At 35.6% G+C, this 27,840-nt stretch overlaps 2 protein-coding genes across 4 annotated transcripts in view; one reads left to right on the top strand and one right to left on the bottom strand.

Annotated features, from left to right (window-relative positions):
• Nucleotides 1-27,840, bottom strand: part of Pkn (serine/threonine-protein kinase N) — a 137,160-nt gene that overhangs the window by 89,493 nt on the left and 19,827 nt on the right. The gene's annotated exons all lie outside the window — the stretch shown is intronic.
• On the top strand, nucleotides 302-26,843 carry RhoGAP15B (RhoGAP_ARAP and RA_ARAPs domain-containing protein RhoGAP15B). The gene is made up of 13 exons (XM_065369710.1): nucleotides 302-652; nucleotides 1,341-2,808; nucleotides 10,843-11,029; nucleotides 11,333-11,453; nucleotides 12,843-13,079; nucleotides 22,013-22,225; nucleotides 22,320-22,510; nucleotides 24,115-24,357; nucleotides 24,453-24,692; nucleotides 24,882-25,001; nucleotides 25,490-25,572; nucleotides 25,963-26,004; nucleotides 26,087-26,843. Exons 2-13 carry the CDS (start codon nucleotides 1,454-1,456, stop codon nucleotides 26,220-26,222), a joined length of 3,168 nt encoding a protein of 1,055 aa, XP_065225782.1. The 5' UTR covers nucleotides 302-652; nucleotides 1,341-1,453; the 3' UTR covers nucleotides 26,223-26,843.

Here is a 27,840-nt window from a genome sequence, read left to right as displayed (position 1 = left end):
CTTCGAAAAATCCTAAATTCTGTTTTTTACGTCACAAATTCGAAATAAATTAATAAATGAAGGTGCACTTTGAAACATCTTCGCCTTTTAACGCGAATATTCACTTCAAAGCACAAAAATTTGATACCTGGGTATCGATAATTTCAAATAAATGCAATTTTGAAAGTTTAAAGTTCAATGTAGGTTCACCATTACATCAATGTTACCAACAAACGCCGAGAAACTACGCATTTTTTCAACCTCAACAACGGGCAACATCGATTCTCGGTCGAATGTAAATAAAAAAAAAATACTTGTTGTTGATAAACCTAATCTACGCTGGTGTTCGAACAACTCTTTGTGTTTGTGCTCCGTGTCAGTGATTCATATTTCACAATTCGATGTGCTTGTTCTGTCGGTCGGGTACAATGTCCTAGGTTTCATTTCGGTGTGAATTTTTTAATTAATTTTCTAATCACCGAATACAACAATCGAGCTGTGCTAATCTCAGTAGAGATATAATAGTCGCGAAGTTTCCACAGCTACGCCATGAAACTGATTTAATGTCAACGTACACGATCATACCATTATCTTAACACATCGAGAGGAGTTTGAAATCTCAGCACTGGAATCTCTGCGGTGATGATGACCATAGGCCTAGTCAATTTGTAATGTAAGTCATTTCTTCGAGTACGTAAATCAAATTTTATTTATTGATAAAACGCCTTATCGCGACGATTCGACGTGTTATTCGCGAAAGATTTATGTATATCGACTATATAGCCCCAAGGTGTGAAATTTTTTCGATGCTATAAGAACGTAAGCACACGTACTGCTGATTGAACTGGAAGCACGGATTCACATGGGTGGAAAGTTGATACGACATTGCTCTACCTAGAACCTGAGTATTACAGTGATTGAAAAAAAATGTGTTTTCGTTATCGCTAAAAAATAAAAATCGTGCATTGCGAAACTAGGTACAAGTATATAATCTACGCTTCAAACATTTTACTTTGATAATACTTCCATACAATCCTTCGGCGCGGTTATTTTCCGCGAACTTCTGTCGATAATAATTATGAATTAAAAACTTTAACCCGCGGACAAATTTCAAACATGTGTGTTTGTTTTAAAATTCAATCGCTGGATCTACATACCTACAAGTACAAACAACTACCTACTATCAATTAACAATGCACGGAGATATCCCATGTTATTGAAAAAAAAAATTAAAGAAAAACAACAGACACATTTATGTTTACACTCGTCGAATTAGTAGAAATAGTAAACACCGGTACGTTTCATTGTTAATAACAGCATTGAATCAACATCGAAAAACGTTTTTCTTTCTGTTCTAACAGGAATAGGTTACCATACAGAAGCGCCGATACACTCGAATGGTGGTAGTTTTCCTGGTGTAAATTCAAAAACTACTAATATATCGTATCAAATAACCGCCAGCGCCCGCAGCACGATGAACAGCGACGACGATCGATCTTCCGTATCGTCGGAAAGTAGCCGACCTCGCAGCATCAAAGGATCTTTTCGTAAACGTTTAAAGAGCATCGGATCAGCCAGCGACAAAGGTCGTCATAGTATAATCGAAGGTACCAAGAAAGCAGTCAGCTCGAATATCGTGAAGAAAGCGCTACGTCGTCGCACTAGTAGCGAAATTCGTAACATCCAAGAAGAAAACATTCCCGAAGATGGATCGATTTTTCCAGCCAGCGAGATCTTCGAAGCGATCGAATTCGCTTTTCCGCCGCTTCGCAGGAGCTATTCGGCTTTCGACTCGAGAACCTCGCTGGACGAGGAGGATATTCCACCGCCGCGATACCCTCCACCTCCGCCTCCCCGCGCAGACATGTACGACGATATGTTCTCCGATCAGTCTTCGTATTCGGATAACTTATCCGAAAAGAATAAACACGACGCCGACGGTACGGATGCGGTCGGCGGCAAGTACGACCTGGACAACGACTCCGAGACCAGCTCCAGCTCTCCGGATGATATCGTGAAGCCTACTCGTACTCGCAACACGATGCTCTCCATGTCCATCTTTCCATCGAGCAGCGAGACCGGAAGCAGTGGAAATAGCGTCGAAGTGAACAGCTTCGATTACATGCCGAATAAAACCGCCTACGAGAACTGGAACATGGCACCGCGCGCCGATAGCGCTTCGTTTTCGTCCCATCCTTGGAAATCCATTATCGACGAATTCGATCCTTTGTACGATAACGTGTGCACCACCGAATACGACGATAATCTGTCCCTCAGCGGAATAGACTTATTCTGTAATAACTCGGCCGCTTTCGCAAAGAACAACAACGACGATAACGTAACCACCAAAGAGAGCACCGATTCGTCTTCGCCGCCGGTTCACGATAATCACTTCATAGAAGTCGTCTCATCCGGCGAAGAAACGAAAAAAATCAAAAATAAGTACTCGTTTCGACGTCAGTCCACCGTCAGCACTTGGTCGAACATGAAACGTGCTTTGGAAGCCGTCTCCACCACGTCCAACTGGTCTCCGAATGTTATCAGAAGAGTATCCCATAGTTTTCACAAAGAATCCGGACCGCTGTTCAAGAGTAGCTCGGAATCGATGTTGACCAAGCCTGAAATCGTGCACCCGATCACCGCTACCCTTCACAGAGGCGAACTGATGAAATCTCCTTCATCCGGCGACAAACCCAAGGATTTCGTCAAACGTACTTGTCACCTGGGAGAAGGCAAGCTCTATTATTCGCCCGATAAGGACTCGTCCAAGGAATCTATCGAACTCAACAGCGTTTTCAGCGTGTCTCTAATGCAAGATCATAAGTTAAGGTAAGAGCGTATTGCGCATTCTAACTACATATAAGATATACCACATATTTTGTACTTCGCTCATTACCAATACCTTTCTTAACGATAAAATTACAACTTACGTCGTAATTTATTATACGTATACAGTCGGGTCAACATTTTCTCGTTCACTCGCTTACACCTATACTGAACGAACGTCTATAAAATTCATTCCAAATGTCTAGTTCCAACTACTGATTAATTTCATTCATTGCCTCCGATTTTTTGTATGTATGTACTTGACATTTTATGAAAAAATAGCAGTTGTTAATTTCACATCAACAAAGCCTGATTTTGGACAAATGAGGAGGATGAAAAATGCCATCATTGGCTTCCCAACCCTCCGTGGGACAGATGGGGTGGTACTTTTCTTATTGAAATGTCATCATCATCATCATTGAACTTTGACTAGGTGAGCTGTTCAGCCCGTCTGGGAAAACGTAGAAGAATTGCTCGCCGATGTATCATCAAGACTGTCTTTTCTTCGGTCTTCCTCTACTCCTCCTGCCAGTTGGAGTGTACTCTTTGACTTCTCGAGGGGGCCGTTCATCAGGCATTCTGTCAACGTGTTTTCACCATTTCTTTCTGTAATCTTTCACTCGTCTAATGACTGGCTCTGCTCCTAGCTCCTTCAGGATGTCTTCGTTCCTTTTCCTATCTCGTCTAGTATATTCTGCTGTGGCTCGCATGAATCTCATTTCCACTGCAGTTACTCTGCTTTTTATATCCTTTCTCATTGTCCATGTTTCACTTTCATATAGCAGCATTGGTCTTGCCAGCGTATTGTAGATTCTTATTCGAGTTTCAACTCGGACTTTTCTTGGAGGTATGGCTCGGTTTATTGCTCCGCTTACTCTCAGGAATTCACTGATCTCAAGTTGTGCGTCAACTTCTCCTTCATATCGCACCTCGGGAGTTATAAGGTCACATCTCAAAAAAGTGAAATTTTACAGGAGAGTGATTTTCTTTTTTTTTAAAACTTGATTCATTATTTTCATCAACTTATAATCAATTGTGAGGAATGAATAGCATGTCATTTTGAAGATTGGGTATCCTACCTTCATTTAGCATAAGAACACTTTGAAAAATAAAATCCTAAAGAGGAAATATTTCAATGTTTGGAAAAAGTTTTGAGTTATAACCTTTCATAAAAAGTGATCTGGAGGCGAAAAAAAGCGTCCAAAAAAATTTTCATGATAACAAAATTGTAGAGAATTAAATTTCCAATCGACATAATGTCGTTAGTTTTTTTCTAGAGTGCTTAGTTTTTGAGTTTTTCCCAAAAAACTAAAATTTTAATATATATGCAAATTAATTTTTCTGAAAAATGTTCTATTTTAAAAATTTTTTGTTTTGGAACAAACCTACAAAAAATACACTCCTTGTGATTATTTTACATCTTAAAAACGTTCAACACTATCGAAACTGGTTTCTGACACTTTGTATGTGCAAATTTTACTCAAAGAAAGAGGAGTTTTTTGAGATGTGACCTTATAACTCCAAACAACTTGCAATGTTGTAGAAATTTTGAGTTAGGCCCTTTGCATTTTTTACATGATCTAAGCAGCATACCCGACTCAAAGTGTTATTTTTGGTTGCAGGGGGTCATGCAAACCCCAAAAATGCAAAAACATCAAAATCGATTTTTTTTGAGATGTGACCTTATAACTCCCGAGGTGCGATATGACAGCTCACATCCGAGATATTTAAGCTTTTCACTTGTTCCACTGGCAGTCCATTTACAACAATTTTACTGCGTATTGGCTCTTTCCCCTCGAAGGTCATCACCTTTGTTTTTGACCACGAGATTCTCATTCCGTACTTATCAGCTACTTTCTGAAGGTTGTACATTGCTCTCTGCAAGTCATCTTCGTTGTCAGCAAATACCACCTGCTCATCAGCAAACAGCAGGGTATTGACATGGGTGTTGTTGATGTCTAGCCCTTTTGGCTTGGTTTTCAGCCATCCCTTAATCATGTCATCAAAGTAGATGTTGAACAGACTTCAGCCTGTTCTGTTTCTTTCATAGCGTGGGCTTTTTTGCCTGCTGCCCAACCGGGTTCCCTGATTTTCCAGCCGGGTTCTTCTTATTTTTGTTTTCTCGAGAAATTGGTATGCGTTTTGGAGATTGGCGAAGGGGATAGTGGAGGGTTTGTTGTTCACCTTTTCGCACCTTTTCAATTTCACCACCAGAGTTCAGCCACTCCGCATGCTACGTTCGAATATGGTTATAAATTTTTGTAACTAATCATGATTCCTCTATGTGTGTCCAATTTTTTAGTCGAGTAAATGGCATCATCGGAAAAATTTCACTTCATCCAAATTACGAATGATGGGTAAAATTTATTCAGATGAGCTTTAGATATTAGTGCAACTGAAAGTGAAAAGTCCTGAAAAAGCTAAGGCATGCTTGTTTATACATTTTATAATTTTTGTATCTTTTTACTCAAGTGAAGTGTATTCTCATATGCAGTATTTGATCTTGATGTACTCACATCTCTGATCTCATGTTTCAGTGACTTTTACAAAACCAGTTAATCGAAAATTGAAAAAATTGTTCTGTACCCCACTGCGTATACCCTTTGTGATTATATTTTGTGAAAGCATATTAACAAATTCATAAAATTAAAAATGGAGGACGTTGGCCTGTATTTTACCTCAACTTTTTCATATTTATGCCCCACCAAAAATGGGAAGGGGCTCATCGAGGATTTGCTTTCAATAATTAGGTGCGTGGAATGCGATTAAGGTAGAGTGGGGTAATTGCAAAGCACTTTTTGATTAGTGACACTTTGAGAGGGCGCTGTGAGAAGACTATTGCATGGATGAAGCTGAAATTTGTACCACTTATACTTCATGGGGTTCTTTATCAATGGTAAAATTTTGGTACAACTTGGTCCACAAATCGTGGAAAAAATTGCAATTTGAAAATTTGAAAATTGACTTTTGCAAATACCCCATGTTAGGGTAAATGCAAAAGTGGACGATATTTTTTTTATTTTTTCATTTTTTTGAAATTTCAACACACTCACTGTATTCTACGTGTAATTTGCTAACTTTTGATGTATTTGTGGTCTTGATTCGGTTAAAAATTTAATAACTTTTCCACTTCCCAAAAAAATTTTTAGGGGACTGAAAAAATGTTGAAAAATTATTTTTTTTAAAACTCGCTAAAATGAACAAAAAATCAACTATTGATCATTTCTGATGTTTTTTCATGTAAAAAACTCGTCATAGAAATGCATTTTTCGTCAAATATATCAGTAAAACATTAAAAAGGAGCAATAATTTAAAAATTCATTAAAACTGGTAATCACTTCTCTAACGTGTAACTCATCATGTGACCGTGGAAGTTTATTTTTTTTTTTTGTAATTTCGAACCATTTTCAAGTTATTTAGGGCAAAAAAACATTTGTGGTAAGTGCAAAAATGAAAAAAAAAAATCGTTTTTGCAATTACCCCGAGTCGATTTTTTCTGGGGTAATTGCAAAAACGCAATTTACAGCCAAAATTTAAAAAAATTTCAAATTGCGATATCTTACCTTAAACTTCAATCCTTCATGACCCTAAATCGTGAAAATTCCAGATAAATTGGCAGCTTTTTCTATTTCACATGCATTTTTTAAAAAAACACCTCTAACTTTACTTATGAGTGGTTTCAACATGCTTTGATAAAAGTGTTTGCTGCGGAGTGACAAGTTGAACCTCGCGAGTTGTGACCAGGTGAATATGTCGGTAAAGGTTGTTGCTTTGACACCCCCCAGTTGGCACAACCAGAAAATTTATATTTTTTTGTATAAGGTTACAATTTTGCAATTACCCCGTTTTTGCAATTACCCCACTCTACCTTATATAATATTACCTCAAATTTGGGCCAATTAGGTATTTTGCTCTTTCGTAATTTACAAACATTTGAAAAAATTGACCCCTCATTTACGAAATAGTTTTGAGGGGCAGGGGGGCATACTACACATTAAAGTGATATTCATGTAAGTTCCATTCAACAAATTGAAAGCATTTTTTCTGATCACTTCCAGTTTGGTTTGGGCCTTTAAGGGTTAATTAATCAAAAACAAATCTTCACAATATTGGAACGATAATGAACGAATATGTCAAGCTAGGTTCACAAACATTTCCGTAATGCGAATTTAGAGAACGCTCTTTGATATTTTTTTTGCATTTTGGATACAATTTTGGGACACTGTGCCCTCTGATTTTGCGAACCCCATCAAGAAATTTTTACAGTAGTAAATATCGTAAAAGCTGATTCGACCTTGAATGAATATGATCCACTTTGCATATATCTCATATCACTCATCATATCATCTACAGACACACGTAAAAGCAGGTCATTCATTTTTTGGCGCTTGAATGGCACATTTTCAATCCTGGAGCCTGGTGTACTTATTTTTAAAACTGATTCAACCTCGTATTTCTTCAATCACTTTTCTTCGGCAATATTTTTTTCTAATCCAATAAAAAAGAAACTCCGACTTACGAACTATAGCAGAAAAGCTGAAAAGTACAACAGAACATGAAAATTCTCGACACGAGAGAACATTTTCCAATAATTACGTGTTTTAAATCACACGATGCTCGGCAAAGAACGAAAATTCTTTTCTAAATTTACGCGTATTACTCCCCCCCCCCGGCGTAAACCGAATCACCTTCCTACTTCTCTTCACCTAATAATTACCTAATACGCAGGTTTGGTCATCGTAAAAATGCCGCTACGGCAACGAATACGACTGCACGTCCAAGTTAGCTGTTGAAATATAAACCAGAAGGCAGTAAAATATTAGCAATAGCAGCAATTACTTAAACAAATTTACTTGACAAAAATGTTATCGCTTTTCAAATTGACAACTGAAGTAGGTCACATTCGGGATTCGTTCAGCGGCCACATATGCTAAGGTATAGCGCTAAAACAAACACCTACCTAAATACATGTGTTTCAAATTCATTGCACCAGTTGGATTTCAATTTGACATTTTTTTTCCAAGGGTGAAAATTTTCATACAATTTGTCGATGGTTCAAGGAAATCGATAACCAATCGTAGAAATTCAGAAGTAGGTACTCTAATAAGTACGAGTATCATCGAATGAGGAATAGTTACAAAAATATATTTTCAAGAGAACTCCCCTTTTATATCTGGGTCTATATGCTTTAATGCAAACTTCATGATCTCTCCATCGAGTATCTGCCAATTAATTTTGATTGTGTATGTACCTAATGAATATTTTATTATGCGGGTTGATGGGAACATTCGGAACCCAGCAAACAGTTCCAAATATTGCTTTACAACCCCTACCCTTATAAACAATTGAAGACTTTCGGTATATGATTGTTCTTTTTTCCAGATCGTAAAATAGTATTTTCGGTCATTAGGCAGAGTCAAATATATCAAAACTTGCATCTTTGATAAAAAGTACGAATACAATAAACTCGAGCTTTGGAAGACGATCTTTCGATAGGGAGGTTGAAAATATTCTCATCGATGCACCAATTTGGTCAAAATTCAGTTTTACACCTTGAATCCCACTCGTTTCGATAACATTGGAGAGGGAGGGGGGAGCATGAAAAAATTCTCCAAAAATATTCGCTGATGAATCATGATGCCTAAACGACCGATTAATTACCAACCCACGAATTATGGTATTCCAAGTAAATGATAAAAACGCGGCGCCGCTTACAAGAGTAATACTTTACCATGGAAATTACCGTTGTTGATTATTTGAAAAAAAAAAAATATCAGAAAATTTGATGATCGGACAAAATTCTCTCAACATGAGTAATTAATGTGTATTTCCGTTCAATTACTTACATTAACAGAATACAATAAAGAATATTTCATACAGAGGATTATAACTGGCTACCTATTCGGTAATGTTGGATTTTTTTTGCATCGTGTTGGGAATGAGTTCATCGCAATTGAAATACAATACGAAGTATAATAATTTTTTTCTCATAATCTGCTAAATACGTAGGTCTAAGTACGTATATGTAATGTCATATATGCTGGCGCGTTAGATGTTATGGTTGTAAGTCTAACAAGTACCTAGTACCTCTGCCTTACCTACCTACCTTACCTACGCGTAATTTATACTGACAAGTTTATAAAAATTCATTATCCGCTAATTCTTCTCGATTGTATTCTAAAGCATGGCTAATACTTTAATAACTGTTTGGGTATGTTTTGACACGATTCAAAAAAAGTACAAAGAATCGAAACGATTAAACGATTTTATTTTTATTTCACGACGCGATTTATAACTTGGCATTTTTTTTAAATCAGAAAAATTAAACGTTACGAATTTAAATGAAAATTATCAAATCGCGATTGTTTTCCATCACTCCGAGAAAGAATTATTCAAATGTCTACCGACAAATGATTTCTACTTATTTCCTGTACCTAATCAGAGCGGGAAGAGATTTTTTTCCGTCCTTTTAACGATGCTGCATGCAGCTGCAGAGTTTAGACATACGAGTACGGCGTGTACGAGGAAATACGAGATAAATATTAAGCGTCATTTGGTTCTCCGGAATTTTAGGCGACTGATAACGTGGAAAAAATAGGAGACGGATGCCATAGAATGGCAAATCAGATACAAATTCGTTTACGAATGAAACCTTGACAATGACACGCGAGATTTTTTTTTTTGAATCAAAGAGTATGTACTTAGTCAAAATCACGAATTCTTCCTCTTTAATGTTTTGCAGCGGATACGAGTGGAAACAGATCAAAAATTATAGTGTCTATATCAAAAAAAAATGAGCTAACTTGGCAGAATTTTTGAAGTAGGGAAAAACTGAAGATTCCAAAAAAAAAATTTCAACGAGAGCTGCTCAGTATTCAGGAGGTAGACAAATAAAACCATATCAAAATTGCCAAAGATGTTTGAAAAAAAAAGTTATTGGTTCTTTTCATCTCCTGTTCTTGCCTGAGCAATAAGTTGGGGTTAATAAAAACGTAGCCCCAACTCATTGTTGGAATAGTTTCGTGGAAATGTGCTCGATGCTACACTCCTACGCAGGTTCATCTTATCACTGCAGATGACAATCCCAGAATTCAAAAAGTTCCCATTAAAATTTCAAACGAATTTCCAATTTGAAACGTTAAAGCTGTACGTACGAGTAAATTCATGGCCAAAAAATAATTTATCAATCGTCATATGTGCAAAAAAAATATTGAATTTGAGGCATCCCACACTTTGGAAATTGAGGATTTGTAGATTTCCAAAACCAAAGAAACGAAAGTTCAAATTGATAATTGGCTACACAAAATGTTTCTCCTTGAAATTTTTCCAATTCCCTCCCCCCTCCCATTTTTTTAGAACCTCAGAAAAAAATTCAAACGCAGTAGACTATCTCATTCTCTTTTTTTGACAATTTCGAAGCTCATCAGAAAAAAATTTCACATCGCGACGAAATTGGAATGAGAAAATCTCAGGGCTCGTACTCAACTCCCCCCCCCCAAAAAAAAAGAGCTTTAGTAACCGAAAAAAGTTTGAAAAAATAACTAAAAACCTGACAAGACGCGAGTGTTTCGCTTTTCGTTTGAAAATTTTTTTAATTTATCGCTGAATTACTGTGAAACATTAAAGGGTTAACAAAAACGATCCTTGATCTTATTTATAATCATTGTACGAAGTTGATTCGATTAAAAATATGCAACTTATAAACGACGTGAATTTTCTCTTCTCACAAATAAAGGATATCTCACCTTTTTTCTCTGATAAATCTCGAAGAAAGCGTCCCATTCTTCATTGTTATTTTTTCTATGCCAACCTTGGTATTGAACGCACCTTCACAGTACATATGTAACATATAAGAAGAATATACCATAGACCTAGATGAATAAGTGAACATGCGGTGATTTGGACGCACGTATTAAATTACAAAGAATAAAAGGGGGCCTTTCACTCGTCAATTTTTTTTTTGCACATGCACAATCAATTACCTTGGGTTCTTTTCAATTTTATTCACTATACTCGTATGGTTTCATGTTTTAACAGTAACGAGAACGAAGACCTTTACTGTTTCGAGATATTTGTATCCGGACGATCTCGGGCTCATTTGTTTGGATCACTCAGCACAACCGATCGTCGAGTTTGGATGCAGAAAATCTTGGAAAATTTAACGTCAGTTTTCCCAGCTCGATACGCAGCCAATTACTCGAGAGCCGGCTGGTGTTTTTTAAAGGTAAAAAAAAATTAACTACCTACAGGAGTACAAAGAGTTTAGGTATTGTTAGAAATATGTAGCAACAACGAAGGCCTCGCACATTAACGTCCAGTACGACATAATGTACGAGTCGAGTCGTAAATTATTTTTCCAAATGGGCCACTTTATCTATCTAGTATATTGTTTTAAGACGACAGACGGGTTAAAGGTTAACCATACTACTACTCGTACATTTTACCAAATATGTATTAGTCATCATCATTCGTACGATATGAATTTTCATTTTTTTTTTTTTTTTTTTTTGCTATTTTCGTCGTACAGGAAGGAATCGGTGGTGCTTGGACTCCTTGTTGGATTCTGTTACAAAAACGCACCCTCGTCTACAGCCAAAAAGATAGCGATAAACTAGTCGAAGTTGATCTTCGAAAAGCCAGATCTGTGGGTAAGTTATTATTACGAATATTCGATTTTTACGATTGAGTTTTGTCGAATGTCGATGAAGCTGATGAGGATAAGGTATGCGATCTCGCAGTCGCATTCTCTCATACATTGCCACAGAGTGCATACTCGACACTCATATTATACGCGACGCACTGGTTCTGGTTCGTATCAGATTTAACCGGGTCTTATCAAAGGGGGAAAAAGCGAAAAGCATTCTATTAATTCGGACGCGTCTACTCGACGACTCGTAAGAATAATTTAAAATCTAGTGCACTTTCGTGTAAACATCATTTCTTTTCCGGTTCGTGTGTGTGCGAGGTGATTTGAGTTCAAACATGGAAAATATAACGAGTCGCGTCAGTACTTATAAAAACTACACACATTGCCTACTCACTCACTCATCGTCATCCGATGTCTAATGTCTACTCGTACATATGATTGTGTTAACTAAAATGTATGATTCAGTTATAAAAACACGACGATTGGCCACTCCGCGTCTGCATGCTAAAAACGCACCTAAACCTAAACCTACTATGTACAAGTAGTCGAGTACATACATGAGAATTTTTACATGCTCCAAGTGCATTGTGTCTGTACAACGAAGATGAGCCGAGGTCGATAGCCCAACAAATGTGAGAGATAAACCACATAAAATACAAGTGGAATAACAGAAAAAAATGGCAAATTTTAATTCTAATGAACAACAACAACTAGGTACACGGAATGATGACGTGAGTTTTATGTACAATTTTACAACCAAGTACAATAAGTGGTCGATTTGAGGTGTGCCTTTCATTTTTGTTCATGTACTTGGTATAAAAAATTCTCCAAAACTCGCGTGAATTTTATTTTTAAAAAGGGCGGGAAGGGGGGGCGATGCAAATAACGCGACAATAACCTTACGGTCTCGGATTCAGAACAGTGACCCGTGTTGACCACTTATTTTTCAAATAATTTCACACCTCGAAATACGAGTATGCATCTCGATTTCGCTTACTCGAAGGACAAGACAATAAGCTGCAATTAGCAACTCAGAAAAAAAATTACCAACGTTAATTTCATTTTAAAAAATTGACTAGAAGAAAATATCATGCACTTATCACTACATGTGGCACGTAATGCATCGAATTAGTAAACACTCGAGTGCACACAAAGACTAAGACATAACACAAGATATCGCATCGACATTACGAAAACGTCGAAGAATGAACTGAAAGAAGGGAAGAGAGGAGTTAAAAATCGTTACACATGTATAATTTCTGAAGATAGCTTAATAATAATAGATGTATGAGATAAACGTCCACGTGTGTCATTAATAAGGTAACACACGCACACAGCACTATACTCGACTACAAGTGTTTGTTTTTTGTTTTTGTTTTTTGGAATCTAGGTATTCAAGAAGGAGCATCTCTTCCAACGACTGACGGAAATAAACAGATGATTTTGTTGGATACTGTTTTTCAATCGTTATACTTAATAATGGGTCGCGTTAGTGAAACAAACGAGTGGCACAGAGTCATCAGAGCGGCTGCTATAGATAATGGCATCTCACTAGAAGACCAGCAGTTAACCAAAGACGATATACCTGTGATTGTCGACAAATGCGTTAATTTCATCTATGCTCACGGTGCGTATATTACCCATCATATCTACCATTTAATGTAGCTATTTTGAAGGGTAGTTAATAGTTATACATACTTTCAAAGATTATAAGCATACAAGGTGTCCAGTCTTTCAGAGAAATTATTCTTTCTGGCTTTCCTCAGTTTTCCAGATCAATTCGTTGATTCGCGAACTATTTTCACGGGTGTTTAAGAAGGTAGGATCAAGGCGGAGAAGGGGGTATATGTAACTTTTATTTTGAAAATTTGGATTCGATCATTCCCAAAAGCTAACAACGAGGAATTTTAACAGGCAATAGGGCAGAACTTTTTTTTTGAAATAGACAGCGCTAATCGAAAAGGAATGCAAAAATACATCACCACCCAAAATTTCAGAAGCTAACGTGCATTTTTCGATTTTTAGTACATTTTTATTTTCGATCTATCGAATCGATTGAATCTTGATCTGAACAAATCACCAGCCAAAATTTCTTTCCTCCAAGTTCGTTCCATGACTCTTATATTATTTCAAATGTAAGGTATTCTAATAATTAGGTATAATTTTGTACTCGTAGAAAAAAAAAAGTTTAGTAATAGTCCGGCATATGACAATAGGAGTAATTGCACCCCTCCCCCCGCCGATCCTAAGGGGACAACTTTTTTCTTAATGGGGACATCCTAAGGAACATTTTAAAGCAAACTTGCCCACAAAAAAATTGGCCTTACTTACAAAATGGCGGCCATTCCGACTGACAGGTCAGCCGAAATAGCAGATTTTGCGTTTCAACATAGGACTTGCACGACATTTTTCAAACCTTACAAAGGTAGATCGAAAGATCATGAAAAAATTCATCACCTGTAAAAATTTCAAGCGCTATAGTGCGTTTTTCGATTTTTGGTGGATTTTTGAAAATCTATTGGCCAAAAATGAGGGGGGAAATCAAAATTTTACCAAATTGACCAACAAGGTTGAAATTTGGGATACACCTTATTTTCGACCTGCCAAATCGATTGGAAACTGTTTCAAACCGTTTTGAGGAGTTCTGGAGCCTCCAGCAAATTTTTTAAACTCGAAATTCCCACAAAATTTCACCAAAATGGAGTTGGAAAGCTGAAATTTATTCTGCAAACTAAGTTCAATACGCTACGAAGTCAACTGCAGGTGAATTTCAAGTCGTTTTGGAGCCTCCAGCGACTTTTTGAAAATTCCTGAAGCCTCCAGCAGATTTTTGAAACTTTAAATTTTCACAAAATTTCATCAAGTGGAGATGGAAAGCTGAAATTTACTTCGTAGACTACATGGTGGTTTCAAATGGTTTTGAAGCTTCCAGCTATTTTTGGGAAATTTCAATTTGTCAAAAAACGCCATACAACCGTTCAAAAAGTCGCTGGAGGCTCCAAAACGACTTGAAATCCACCAGCAGTCATCTTCGTAGCGTATTGAAATTAGTTTGCAGAAAAAAATTCGACTCTCCATTTCAATTTGATGAAATTTTGGGGAAATTTCAAGTGTCAAAAATCTACTGGAGGGTCCAGTATTTTTCAAAAAAGTCGCTGGAGGCTCTAAAATGACTTGAACCTACCTGAAGTCGTCTTCGGAGGGTGTCAAAATTGGAGTGTAGAGTAAATTTCAGCTTTCCATCTCCACTTGATGAAATTTTGTGAAAATTTAAAGTTTCAAAAATCTGCTGGAGGCACCAGAACTGCTCAAAACGGTTTGAAACCGTTTCCAATCGATTTGGCATGTCGAAAATAGGGTATATCCCAAATTTCAGCTTTCTTGGTCAATCTGGTATAATTTTGATTTTTTCCCTCATTTTTGGCCTAAATTGGATTTTCAAAAATTCACCAAAAATCGAAAAACGCACTTTAGCGCTTGAAATTTTTATAGGTGATGAATTTTTGCATGATCTTTCGATCTACCTTTGTAAAGTTTGAAAAATGTCGTGCAAGTCCTATGTTGCAACGCAAAATCTGCTATTTCGGTTGACCTGTCAGTCAAAATGGCCGCCATTTTGTAAGTAAGGCCAACTTTTTTTTGGGCAAGTTTGCTTTAAAATGTTCCTTAGGATGTCCTCTTTAAGAAAAAAGTTGTCCCGGAGGATCGATGGGGGGGGGTGCAATTACTCCTATTGTCATATGCCGGACTATAAGGTGAACGATCGCTGTTTTAAAAAATTTTGGAGCACATAATCTCTTTTTCAAATGGGTATTCGCGAGGACGACGATTATTCCTCAATGTTCACCTTTTCACCTTGAACTGAAAATTATAGAACTCCTTCACATTTTTTCGACCATAACTTCACTATAGAAGCCAGAAGGCCGAAATTTCCTGGCTCTTCTAGATTTTTCAGATTTTTTGAAGGATTGCAGGTCATGAATTCGAACAGAGGGGTTTTCCAAATCGCAAAAGCTCACATCGGTATTTGATTTTTCAAGAGCTATCCCTCCTCTCATAGCTATAGCTTAACTAAAAGGTCATAAACCCCTTGCATGGTTTTCGAAACAATGCGAACGTCGAGTAGTATCATTCGCGTGCATGAAAATGAAATTTTTCAAAATATTCCAAATTTCATTTCAAGAACGACGACGTATTTGATAAATTTCACTATTTTATAAAGTTAGTACATAATCACGTATGTCGTGGATATTGAAATCATGTACAAAGCTACTTACGCCTTGAACAATGAGTCATTGCCTCTACGTCTACCTATGTGCTGTAGAACTTGGTTTGTACAATATCTAGTCCACATATACGTACGTGTATATAGTTTTATCGTCGTCAGCATATAAATAGGAGGAGTGCGTGTTAGCCGAACGTAATTATACACCATTCGAATGGTTAGTAGGTATACTGTATTATTGCTAAAGGATCGAGTTTTAGTACGATTTGTACGCTTGTTTTTCGTCTCTTTTTTTTTCAATCACTACCATAGGTAAATTTTTTCTATAAAATCGTCATCTATGCGTGTCAGTTTTTGCTTCCGAATGTTTCGTAATGAAGATAATAATATATGTACGAGTACCTACTAGATGTACATAAATCTACATATTGTGGAGTAGGTAGGCAGGCACTAGGCACAACTAGAACTATACGTACACGTAACCTCTACTTACTCCACTGACACCCACTCACACTACCTGTACCTGTACCTGCATAGCTATGAGTCATCCAAGCTATGGAAACGCGACAAGGATTTTTTATGGTATTGGTATTGATAGTTTAGGGTACGCGTATCGGTTACGAGAGATGACTGAATCGGATGAGAGGAAGAAAACATCAACCGATGCTCTTACTATATTCTAATTGACTGATGTAAAACGTGCAGATGTACACATTTAACTATTTACTTCCGGTAAACGCAACAACGCATCTATTTTTCTCTCATTCGATAAGTTTAATGACTGAAAATGAAAGGCATCTTGATACACAGTACGAGTACAAACACTCGACTATTCCATCCATGTCACTGGTCGAATTGACACGTGAAAAATTTTCATTCATTTTTGTGGGATCTGGCGTGGCGGTCGCGCGGATCGAGAGGTCATGTACGACTCGCGAGTATCGTTCGTAAAACGCAATTTATCTTATTTACAAGGAAAATAAAAAAATAACAAAATGCAAGAGGGGAAGAAGGATCGTAAACAAGATACGTATTAATACACGATAGTACAAGTACATATACCTAGTATACGAGTATGACATAACATAAACATACTGACATTACATTACCGTGTCCGTCATACTACGTGCCACAAACACTTGCGACTTTACCCTGTATAGTGTATACCTACAGCAAACGGCCAAGAAATGGCAGCCAAGTTGCAATTTTGCGGCTTTAATTAAGACTCAACTTGCGGTTGTTCTTCACTTTAATAGTGTTTTAAAACAGTAACTTTAATTGGTCGATAATATGTACGATGGTCGGATTAATTTTTGTAGGATGTATGCGTAGTTGAGGAATGTTGCGGTAGGATTGCCACTTGGTTGATGTAGCTATAGTCGTACATCTACGACGAGTACGTACTATACGTAAATATGTATAAATACGAATATGTACGTAATATCAACCGGACTGCAGGTCATTCCAGGCTCTAGTCTGGTATGGTAATAATTAATAATTATAACGTAGTAACCACGTTCGATGACGAGCACGACGACGTCGTCGTTGGCTCGTGTGGCATCATCATCCTTTATGAGAACGAGGAACGAGCTAACTCGCTGACTCGCCTACTCGATAATTTATTCTGTTTCTGTACATACTCGGACGATGTTGTTTGTCATCAAGGTGCGTGTTTTGCCAATGGCCAGGTAGGCCGATACAGCTTCGAAGCGACGAGATGAATGGGGAAAATGATGTTCCACGTTTGGATGCAGGGTTCGAGGAGCGTGGGCGTTTTGTGGAAGTGCAGCATACATCATTGTAAAATGTGTATTGTGGACTAGAATGCTGAAAACTTCACGAATCACGATGATGAAATTGAAGAACAATTCATCTGACAATAAGGGAAACATCTAAACTGGCAGAAAAGTTTTTCAACAGGATGAAGCTGGATTGAAAGAGCATACAAAAATATACCAGCAGTCAAAAAGCCACAATTTCGGGCGCCAAAGTGCATTTTTCGATCTTTTGGTGAATTTGTGAAAAATTAACAAGCCAAAGGGGGGTGGGGGGCGAAGTTGCCAATTTTGAAAAAGTCGACAAATTTTGACAAAGCATGGTATCTAACGGATTTTTTTTTGAAAAAAAATCACTACTTTTTCACAACCTTTACTACCACTCAAAATGGTTCGAAACCGTTTCCAATCGATTTGAAGGCTTTAAAACAGGACATACACCCAATTTTAGCTCTCTTGGTGTATTTGGTAAAATTTTGATTTTTCTTCATTTTCAACTCGAGTTTGATTTTTTTTAAAAATTCATTAAAAATCAAAATCTTTTGTGAACTCAAAAATTTGATCTTGTTTCCAAATTCGTATTCGGAAAATCAGATCGCCTCGATTCAAACGTCACTTTTCTCCAAAGGATTACAAAATTACTTACTTATTCTCATACGGGAGTTCATATTCTAACTTATAATTTTTGGAAGAAAATTTGTATGTACTCACCTGAAACAAAGAAAAATTGAGGAAGATTAGTTATAGTTATGAAATTATTGATCAATCAACAGATAAATGAAATAATGATGGTCGAAGGCAAAAGCAAAAATTCTGACGATCTCCATTATTAATAAAGAGCCAGAAATTAATATTCACAAATAAAGTACTAATCATAAAAATTGTAAAAGTGATTGTAAAAATCACTCAAAAACATCAAAAATTGACGGATAATCAAAAAGCGACTAAAATTCGAGAAAATGTCTCATTGGGTAAAATTTTACATAGACTGCTCAAGTGTTTAGATTACTGAAAAATACCAAGAATTTATCAGAAATGTTCAAAATTTAACGATGATTTGTCAAAAATGCAAAAAGCGCCATAAAATTTGTAAAAATTGATCCCCCTCCCCCATAATTGAAAATTACTAGAGTCGGTCATATTAGGTAAAAGTATCTAGTTACGGATTTTTTTTTGAAAAAATCTCTTCATTTTTTTTCACTACATTTTTCAACCAAATGTTTTGAGAGCTCCTCACTGGACCCCCTCCCCCCACACACGCTAAAAAAATTAACATAGTCAAACTTTATTTCACAGGAAAATTTTCAAAATCATTTTTTGAAAATTTCGACCCTTGTTTTGCTCAGATCAGCTAGTTTTTCGTTTACAAAATCAAATATTCTAAGAATATATTATTCACACTAAAAAAATGTTTAAATCAACAAAATTCTCGAAACTCAAATGTTTGAAAGCTTTTGCCCTAAATTCATTCGGGTTGATTTGTTTTTTTTTTTTTTTTTTTTTTTTTTTTTTGGAAACACTTACCTATCTGAAAACCCTCATTTAAATTCTAAAATTTTGAATTCGAAAAAATCAAACCCTTTACATAAAAAACATAGGGTCATTCCATGCCAAATCGGCGGATTTTTGCACGAGGGTTCTTCGATTTTTTTCAAAATCAGATCTTGTGTAGAGGTCATCAAACGATGACGAATGACGCAAACCGGACATTTTTTCGATTTTTTTTGACGGAGCTGTGGCGCTTCAAAGTTCTCCAAAATGACCGAAAATAGAAAATTTCAGTTGCTAATTGCTCCAGTTGTACGTGGTATAGAATTTTGAACTTTTTTTCAAATTGTAGTACTTTGAGAGGGTAATCGACGAATTATGTCAAAATCAGTGTTGCCACTTTCTGAAACCTAAAAAACTCGATTTGAAAACTTATAATTTAAATATAACCACGATGTCCACCAGTAAAAATTCTGAAAAAATTCTCAGTTTTAGTCCTTTTTATGTAGAATAACATATCAAAAAATTGGAGGGGCATTTCTTTTCATTTTCGAGAAAAAAAAATTACAAGTTTTATTTTCATTGCAAAAGTACTATCAAAAACCTAAAAAATGAAAATTTTTGCATTTTTGAATTATTTTATTAATGTGTGGACGAATGTGTGAAAAAAATCCCCGTCACCCCAATTTTTTAACGGCGACGACATTTTTTCAATACATTTCCCTCATAAAATAAAATTATAGCACGAAAAATGTCAATTCGTAGACAAATTGGGGTGAGGGGGATTTTTTTCACATATTCGTCTACACATTGATAAAATATTTCAAAAATGCAAAAATTTTCATTTTTTAGGTTTCTGATGGTACTTTTGCAATGAAAATAAAACTTGTAATTTTTTTTTCTCGAAAATGAAAAGAAATGCCCCTCCAATTTTTGGCCCTCCAATTTTTTGATATGTTATTCTACATAAAAAGGACTAAAACTGAGAATTTTTTCAGAATTTTTACTGGTGGACATCGTGGTTATATTTAAATTATAAGTTTTCAAATCGAGTTTTTTAGGTTTCAGAAAGTGGCAACACTGATTTTGACATAATTCGTCGATTACCCTCTCAAAGTACTACAATTTGAAAAAAAGTTCAAAATTCTATACCACGTACAACTGGAGCAATTCGCAACTGAAACTTTCCATTTTCGGCCATTTTGGAGAACTTTGAAGCGCCACAGCTCCGTCAAAAAAAATCGAAAAAATGTCCGGTTTGCGTCATTCGTCTTCGTTTGATGACCTCTACACAAGATCTGATTTTGAAAAAAATCGAAGAACCCTCGTGCAAAAATCCGCCGATTTGGCATGGAATGACCCATAGTGTTTTCATCTATCAAAATACGAATTTTTTAAAGTTTTTGCCACCGCTGCGCTTGGACCAATTTGTTTTCCGTCTGCAAAAATGAAAATTTCATTTTCGATCGCACCCCCCTCCCCCCTCCCACTCACCCACAAAACCTTTAGTTTGTCCCTATGGCCAAAAATGCAAAAAAAAATCGAAATTTCACCAAAAAGATACCGAAAACTGAAATTTGGCTACACCCAACTTTTATTCACCCTCCTCTCCTCTTGACACAAATCGGTCAAAACTTTTTCAAGCAATTTTGGAGCCCCCAACCACATTTTGGAAATTCCATTTTTCCAACAAAAAAAAATCGCCAAACATATGATTCCGAACTGACACACACGAATTTTGTAAAAATGATGTGTAAGAGGTCAAGCGGGTTATTAACAAGCCCAAATCGCGATTATACACGCCAAATTGATTTGGACAGATTTGTTTATAATGTTTTTTTCTCCTTTTGAAAACTGGAATTGTCAAAATATTGCTGCGGGTTCCAGAACGACTTGAAACCACCTTTGGTTTACTCAACATTTCGAAATTATGGAAGCAGAGTAAACTCTAGCTTTTAAACTTTATTGGGTAAAATTTTGTAGACATTTTTACTATCAAAAATCGGCTGAAGCCTCTAGAATTACTCAACCCGGTGTGAAATTGTTTCCAGTCGATTCTGGAGGTCAAAAATGGGGTGCATTCTAAATTCAATCTTTTTTAGTACAAGTACATACTAGTCAATTTGGTAAAATTTCAATATTTTCCCCATTTTTGGTTGGATTTTCGAAAAATTACCAAAAATCGAGAAATACATTTTAGCACCTGAAGTTTTGGCTGGCCATGTGTTTTTGCATACCTACTCGTGCAATTTGGGTTTGTCGGATTCGAAAAGTTCCCTTATCTCCTCAGAAAGAATTTTATAAATTCAAGTACTTTGTGTTAAAAAATTTTATCCTTATTTTCTTTGGTTCAGGAAGTACTATTTTGATTGGTAGATATAATTTTTTCGAGTTTCTTTTGTCAACAATATTGTATGTAAGTAGGTCTAGGTTTTTCGAAGATAATAAAAATGAGTGTTCATCTAACAAAAAATGAAAAAAAAAATTACCTTACATCGAGTTGAGTCATTTTCCTCATCATAAACATGACTAATCAATCATAAATCAGGAGGAGGGAAAGTTGATATTTAATACCTCAGAAAAATACCGTATAAGTCGAACAATCATCAATTTTAATCTTATCAAAGAAACGTTGATAACTATACTATTATGCTTTCTTTTCATTTCTATTTTTCTACATCGATAAAATACTCGTGAACATGTTTTGGTATAGCTTAAGCTGACACATGGTCATTCCTTTCTCCCTCATGGTATGGTATTGTTTTTAAAACGAGAAAATCGCTGACTACTAAAACTACGCACCAGAAAGATACTACACTCAACACGACGAAAAATTTTCTGCGCAGCTCGTCTTTGTTCAAATTATAAGTATAGGTTTATTTCGATACTTCTAACTACTGACAGCACGCGCACTGCACAAGCATAAAGATAATAGAGTAAGGTAATGCATTAAAAATAGGACGCGAGATAACAGCCTAATAATATCTACGCGTATTGGTAATTTCAAGCAATAACCATAAGCATTACACATCACACCAACCAATAAATCGTAAAAAAAATTTCTGATTACAGGATGCATGTCGGAAGGAATCTACCGACGCAGTGGTTCCAATTCCAACGTCACCAAATTATTGTCTCTATTCAGACAAGACAGCTGGTCAGTTCAAATTAGCCGACAAGAATACACAGAGTACGACGTAGCCAATGTACTGAAAAGGTTCTTCAGAGACTTGCCAGAGCCTTTGCTCACAACCGAATTACACAAACATCTTTGCGAAGCATCCGGTAAAAATACTTACGCTAATCCTCGAGAGCTGCGTTTATTGTATTTTTCTTTACGGCGATTCGTTCGACTAAATTGTTTACTATTTTTTTTCAGCGGTCAATTGCTCCGAAGAAGATAAATTATCGCTATATAGGAGTAAATTGGAGCAATTAAAACCGGTCAATTACGTAACCGTTCGTAAATTAATAGGACATCTTTATTTTATCCATCAGGAACACGAGAAAAATTTAATGCCCGTTGCCAATTTGGCCGCTATTTGGGGCCCAACTCTGATGCACGTTGAGGTGAGTCTTTCAGTCTGTTCTGAGCACTCGAGTCACACATTGAGTGCTGCTGAATCAGATAATTATTCTGTTTTGAGACGATATACCTAATACGTATTACATATGCGTTATAATTCTTCTGCGACGAACGATGTAATTTAAAATTTTTACGTTTTAATTTTCACATTTTTCACGCATTCTACAAACGGATTGTTTAGATAACGTGTAATAATTGTAAGTACCCAATCGAGAATAACGAGCATAATTTTTCATTCATTATTATCCACCTACGAGGCTATATGATTAGTTACTAGTTATCACATATCGCGTGTGAAAGAAAATATTTGTACTCGTAATTAATATTTATACTATTTCAACGGTTAAACGAGAACGCAAATTCAAGGACTCTTAAAATCAAAGAGATACGAAGAGACGAAATTCTGTTTTTTGTATCAAGTCTTTTTACCATAGCGAAGTTGAACGAATCATTTTTTAAAAATCAAGTTATAGTGGCGAGGGGGGGGGGTAGATTCAAGGAATTGTGCCATGATACTGAATAAAGAAAGCGACTTGAAAAGTTTTAAATTTTTAAAAAAATTTTAAATAAATTTATTTTAAAAATTCTTTTATTTTTGGTGAGCGAAAAGATCAGAACGAAATTTAAAAAACAAAAAAATTTTTCAAGTCAAAACCTTTGTATAATTTCAAAGAAGACTAAAAAACACAATAAAATTAATTGAAAATTAGAAAGTTTGATCGAAGAAATCGAGAATTTTTTTCAAATGGAAGGGAGGGGAGAAATGTTTAAATTTCCACAGAGAACTAGAAAAAAAAACCACAAAAATTATGGATGAAGGGGAGGTTTGATTGAAAAAATGAAGAAAACAGAGAACCTTTTCACATTGTTTAGCAAAAAGCAGAACTTTTTTGGAACTCGGATAAAAAAGCAAGATACTTACTGGCAATTTTGAAAAGAAAAAAAAACATCAAAAACAAGACATGAACAAAGAAAGCAGTAATGTCTTTTTTCTTTATTTTATTTTTTTAAAAAATCGTTATTGATTTTCATCATTATTGCCTATACATGCAGTTCTCTGAGTTCTCTAGATAAAAGATCTCTACTAAAACGTTCAATTTTCAGTGCCTACTAAAATTTTTATTTTGTTTTCAAAATCGAAAGTGTCAGTTTTGTATGAGAAGGAGGTTATCGCAAACGGCAGAAAATATTTGAAAACGAACAAAGTAAAATCAAAAGAAATGCATTTTTCCATTTTTGGTGAATTTTTGTAAATGAAATTTGATCCAAAAATGAGGGGGGGGGGGAATCACAAATTGACCTAGACAGCAGAAATTTGGTATGCACCTGAATCTCCCAGCAGGTTTTTAAAAATTGGTATTCCCCCCCTTCCTCAAAAAAAAAGAAAGAAAACAATGCTCAATGAAGTTGGCAATTTATTGAAAAATTTTCCATTCAAAAGTGAAACTGGGAGCAGGAAAATAACGTTTGTGATTTTCGAAAATAATCAAATAGGCACCAATCTGCTATATTTTTGCAACAACGCTGCACTTACTTAGATGCAATTTCAAACGCGTATGTATTTTAATAATTATAATTTCTTTTACAGAATAGCGAATCGAATCAATGGTCTAAACGTGAATGTGAAGCACTTTCTGATCTAATATCTCTTTACCCGAAACTATTTCTGGTCGATGAAGAGGAACTCCAAAGAGAGAATAAAATTCGCGAAGTATTAGAAAGATACGGTAACTCGAATTCGGTTATTCCGCAATCATTCAAACCATCCGGAGACCTAAAAGTGTGGATTTACTTGAACTCGAAAGAAAGCGGAGAATACGTTAATGTATCGGTAAGCAACAAATCATACGTACGATCTTGGTGGATTCGATTATCGGTTATTTTTCACTTGAAGGTTCGCTTCATTTTATCGTTTTTTTCCCCCAGATCGACCCCAACAAATGTTGCCAATCGGTTTGCGAAGAGCTGGCGCCCAAAATGAAAGCCGAACCTCATCAACTTTGTTTGCAAGAGGTAATTTGTAACGAAGCGTTAATGAGACCGATGCATCACAGCGAACGTGTTCTAGATACCGTACTCAGATGGGGATATTGGGATGAGGCGGATAGAAAAGATAATTATTTGCTATTATCCGCTAATAGCATCATTAGAGAAGTTTATCCTTTGGTTAGTACGGGTTTTACAAATTACCTAAGTACATACACTCGTAGTTATATAAAGAATAGAGACGTGCAGCATTGCACATTATGTCGAGCTGGTAATCGGTTAAAGGATGCAGGAGTACCTACTCTACTCGTTACGTAACCTGAATAACAATATAACATATCGTCTAATGAAAGTGAAATTTTCTCGCAGGCTAAAGCACCCTTAACCGTGAGTAGCGAGTTGAAATACGCTGATAGAAAAATGAAGAGTTTCAAGAATTACTTATTTGAATTTAGCGAAGCTAAATTGCATTACTTCAAAGACAAAAAGGTAATTTCGAAGCATTTTGAATATAATTTTCAATTATACTTAATTGAGTATTGGCAAAATGTAAGTTAACTGCACTTCACGATGAGCAGGCGGAGGGCGGACTCAAAAATGGTTCGAATGCCCATTTTTCAAAATTTGGTCATCTGGTCGTTCTGCAGGTCATTTTCATATAATTCAACCTCGATGAGTTCAAAAATACCTATACTTTCAAGATCCGAAGGAGAGGAGTGCCTTAAATTTGAAATTTTCCGAATGAGAATTTTCTTCGGACGAGATTGTCACGGCGATTTTTGAATTCAACGAGTTGAATTTGATATTATATTGGGACTCATTGCAGCCCCCCCCCCTCATATCCCTTACCCGGTACAAGGGGTGAAAATTGTCGAGACACAGTCATTTCCTATACTTTTGTATATGAATTTTATGATTTTGCAGTTTGCCACTGAATTAATTAGACTGTAACTGTATGCCTGAATTTTTTGTTTCAGACTTCTTCAAAAATTAAAGAATGGCCTATCGAAGATATCATATGGTATTTAGGATACGAACCGAAAAGGGATCCGAAAACAAGGTACCTACCATTGATTTACATGTAAACTTATTCTAGTTCGAAAAAGAAACCAGATGTTACCAATTAATTAGAAAACACTTTCTTTACTTACATACCGAGGCGATTAGAAATCTATTTTTCGTTCTTAATTAAGTATTACTCATCAAGTTCGGATAGAAACATGTTTCTCATCGATTCATGTCCACGTGTTCGTGAGGTTTTCGACATCATTAAGTATTATTTTCAAAATTCAATCGATAATTGGATCATTACTGGCATCTTTTCAACATCTGGTTATCATTTTATTTTTCAAAAATGACTCAGAATGTACGATATTAATCAAAATACCCAATACATACTTAAAAAGTAAGTTATATTATTCAAAAATTCATGAATCATCTTTTTTTTCAGATGGTCGATAACCTTCATCGATAAGAGTGAGAAACCAATTCGGTAAGTTTCGTTTTAAACTCTACAAATACTTCCATATTGAACATCCAAGTATTCATATTTTGTTCATTTATTTTTTACCTAGATCGAAAGAAACGCCATTTTTTGGATACACAATCGCTGGGATAAATAAAGAAGAGCAATTTAAATGGATAGCCGCTATGCTGCTGGGAAAATACCCGCAAAGTGATTTGTTACCTCCGATATCTTTATTAAAATGATTTGGAGAAATATCAGCTACATTTTCCTTCCATTTTTTTTTCATGTATTTTGTACTTTTTTATACAACTTAATTAATTCCTTTTTGTACGATGATTAATTTTAATAATTTTAATTGATTCTAGTATTACTTAGATACCAAAATGTTATCATATTACCATAATTTTACTTAAATTTCCCACTTTTTTTTCTTGTTCTTTTATCGTTTTATTCTGTTTTTTTTTCCTCTCGACAAAAAGACCCCGTTTCAGTAACTAATACTCGCCGATATTTGATTTCATTTTCATTATTCACATAATAATAATTTACATAATTTTCAAACTTTCTCAGCATTGTACGTTCGGTCGAATGAAAAAAAAACCTTTCCATGTTTTTCCATCACTTGTTTTTTTGTACTTAAAAAGGAAAATTTTCATTTCGTGCATTTATAATTACTATCTCTTCTGTTACCTATATAATTAAGTTATTTAGTTTTTTTTTTAAATGCTTGCCTTTGTGATTTTTTTTCAACTTTTTAATTTAAGAGTAAACTTTAAATACGATTGGACTGACGACTGACGTGTTGACCACTTTGTTATGTTATTTTTGGATATGAAAAAAAAATATATGTGATCAGTATACTACTTCTAGCGGAGTTCTGTTCTTTTTTCCCTAATTAATTAGGATCGGAACCTATAGGTACCTACTCGTACAAGGGAGAAAGAGATTCGCTATCGCTACCGTTATTTTGGAAAAGTTTTCCACGAAAGTTTTAAAATATGCATACGCAATGATACGCTGTTCATTAGTGATGTTTGATGCTATCGAGCCTCTAGGGATAGTCAAGTTTGCTAACATTTTAGAATGAGAAATTTGCCTGCTTCTCAATCACGAAAAGTAATTGTTTTGATTTGCAAACGCGACGAGGCAAAGTTTTAAAATTGTTCAACTACCTACAGAGTTTTTGTTTTGGTAACTTTCAAGGTTTCTTTATCGTTCGTGAGAATAAAATTAATTATTTAAAAATACGCCGAAATATTAATCGGCCGAGTTTATTTAAAATGCGTATGCGAATGTTGATGAAGCAAAAAGCAAATGATAGTGCATTACGATAACTTTGCAGCTAATGAGATGTTTCAAATTCCATCGAGGATCATTGGAAGTGAAGGTTAAAGGTGGATTTTTGAAAATCAAATTTAGATGAAAATGGAGAAAAAATACAAATTTTGCCAAATCGACCTACATAATATAGAAAGCTAAACTTTAGTACATATAATTATACCTAATTATCGACCTACTCTCGAAAAGATTGGGAACGGTTTCGAACCGTTTCGAGCATGTTCTGTAGAATCCAGCATATTTTTGAAAAGTTCAAATTTCAACAGAATTTTACTCAATGAAGCTTGAAAGGATTTTCACCTATTTTTGATCAAAATATTTTCAAAACACGACGTTATAACCTCCAGCGTTTTGAAGAAATGATTTTTTTCACTTTTCCCTATTTTCTCGACCGAATTTTCTAATTTTCCAGACCATTCAAATATTAACTGCACTAAAAAAACTGGGAAGGGAGCAATTTTTTTCAACGTCTCGAGTGGCGACTCTTCAAATGTTATCAATTAATCCATCAACTTCTATGCC

This window comes from Planococcus citri, chromosome 5 (genome assembly GCF_950023065.1).
Source record: "Planococcus citri chromosome 5, ihPlaCitr1.1, whole genome shotgun sequence".
Taxonomy (NCBI): domain Eukaryota; kingdom Metazoa; phylum Arthropoda; class Insecta; order Hemiptera; family Pseudococcidae; genus Planococcus; species Planococcus citri.
Note: the sequence above shows the minus strand (reverse complement) of the source record. Positions and strands in the feature narration are given on the sequence as shown.

Coding starts and splice junctions, on each gene's coding strand:
- RhoGAP15B (XM_065369710.1), top strand. CDS start 1,454: ATGAACAGCGACGACGATCGATCTTCCGTATCGTCGGAAAGTAGCCGA. Junction 11,454..12,842: donor TCGAAAAGCCAGATCTGTGG/GTAAGTTATTAT, acceptor TTTGGAATCTAG/GTATTCAAGAAGGAGCATCT. Junction 13,080..22,012: donor TAATTTCATCTATGCTCACG/GTGCGTATATTA, acceptor TTCTGATTACAG/GATGCATGTCGGAAGGAATC.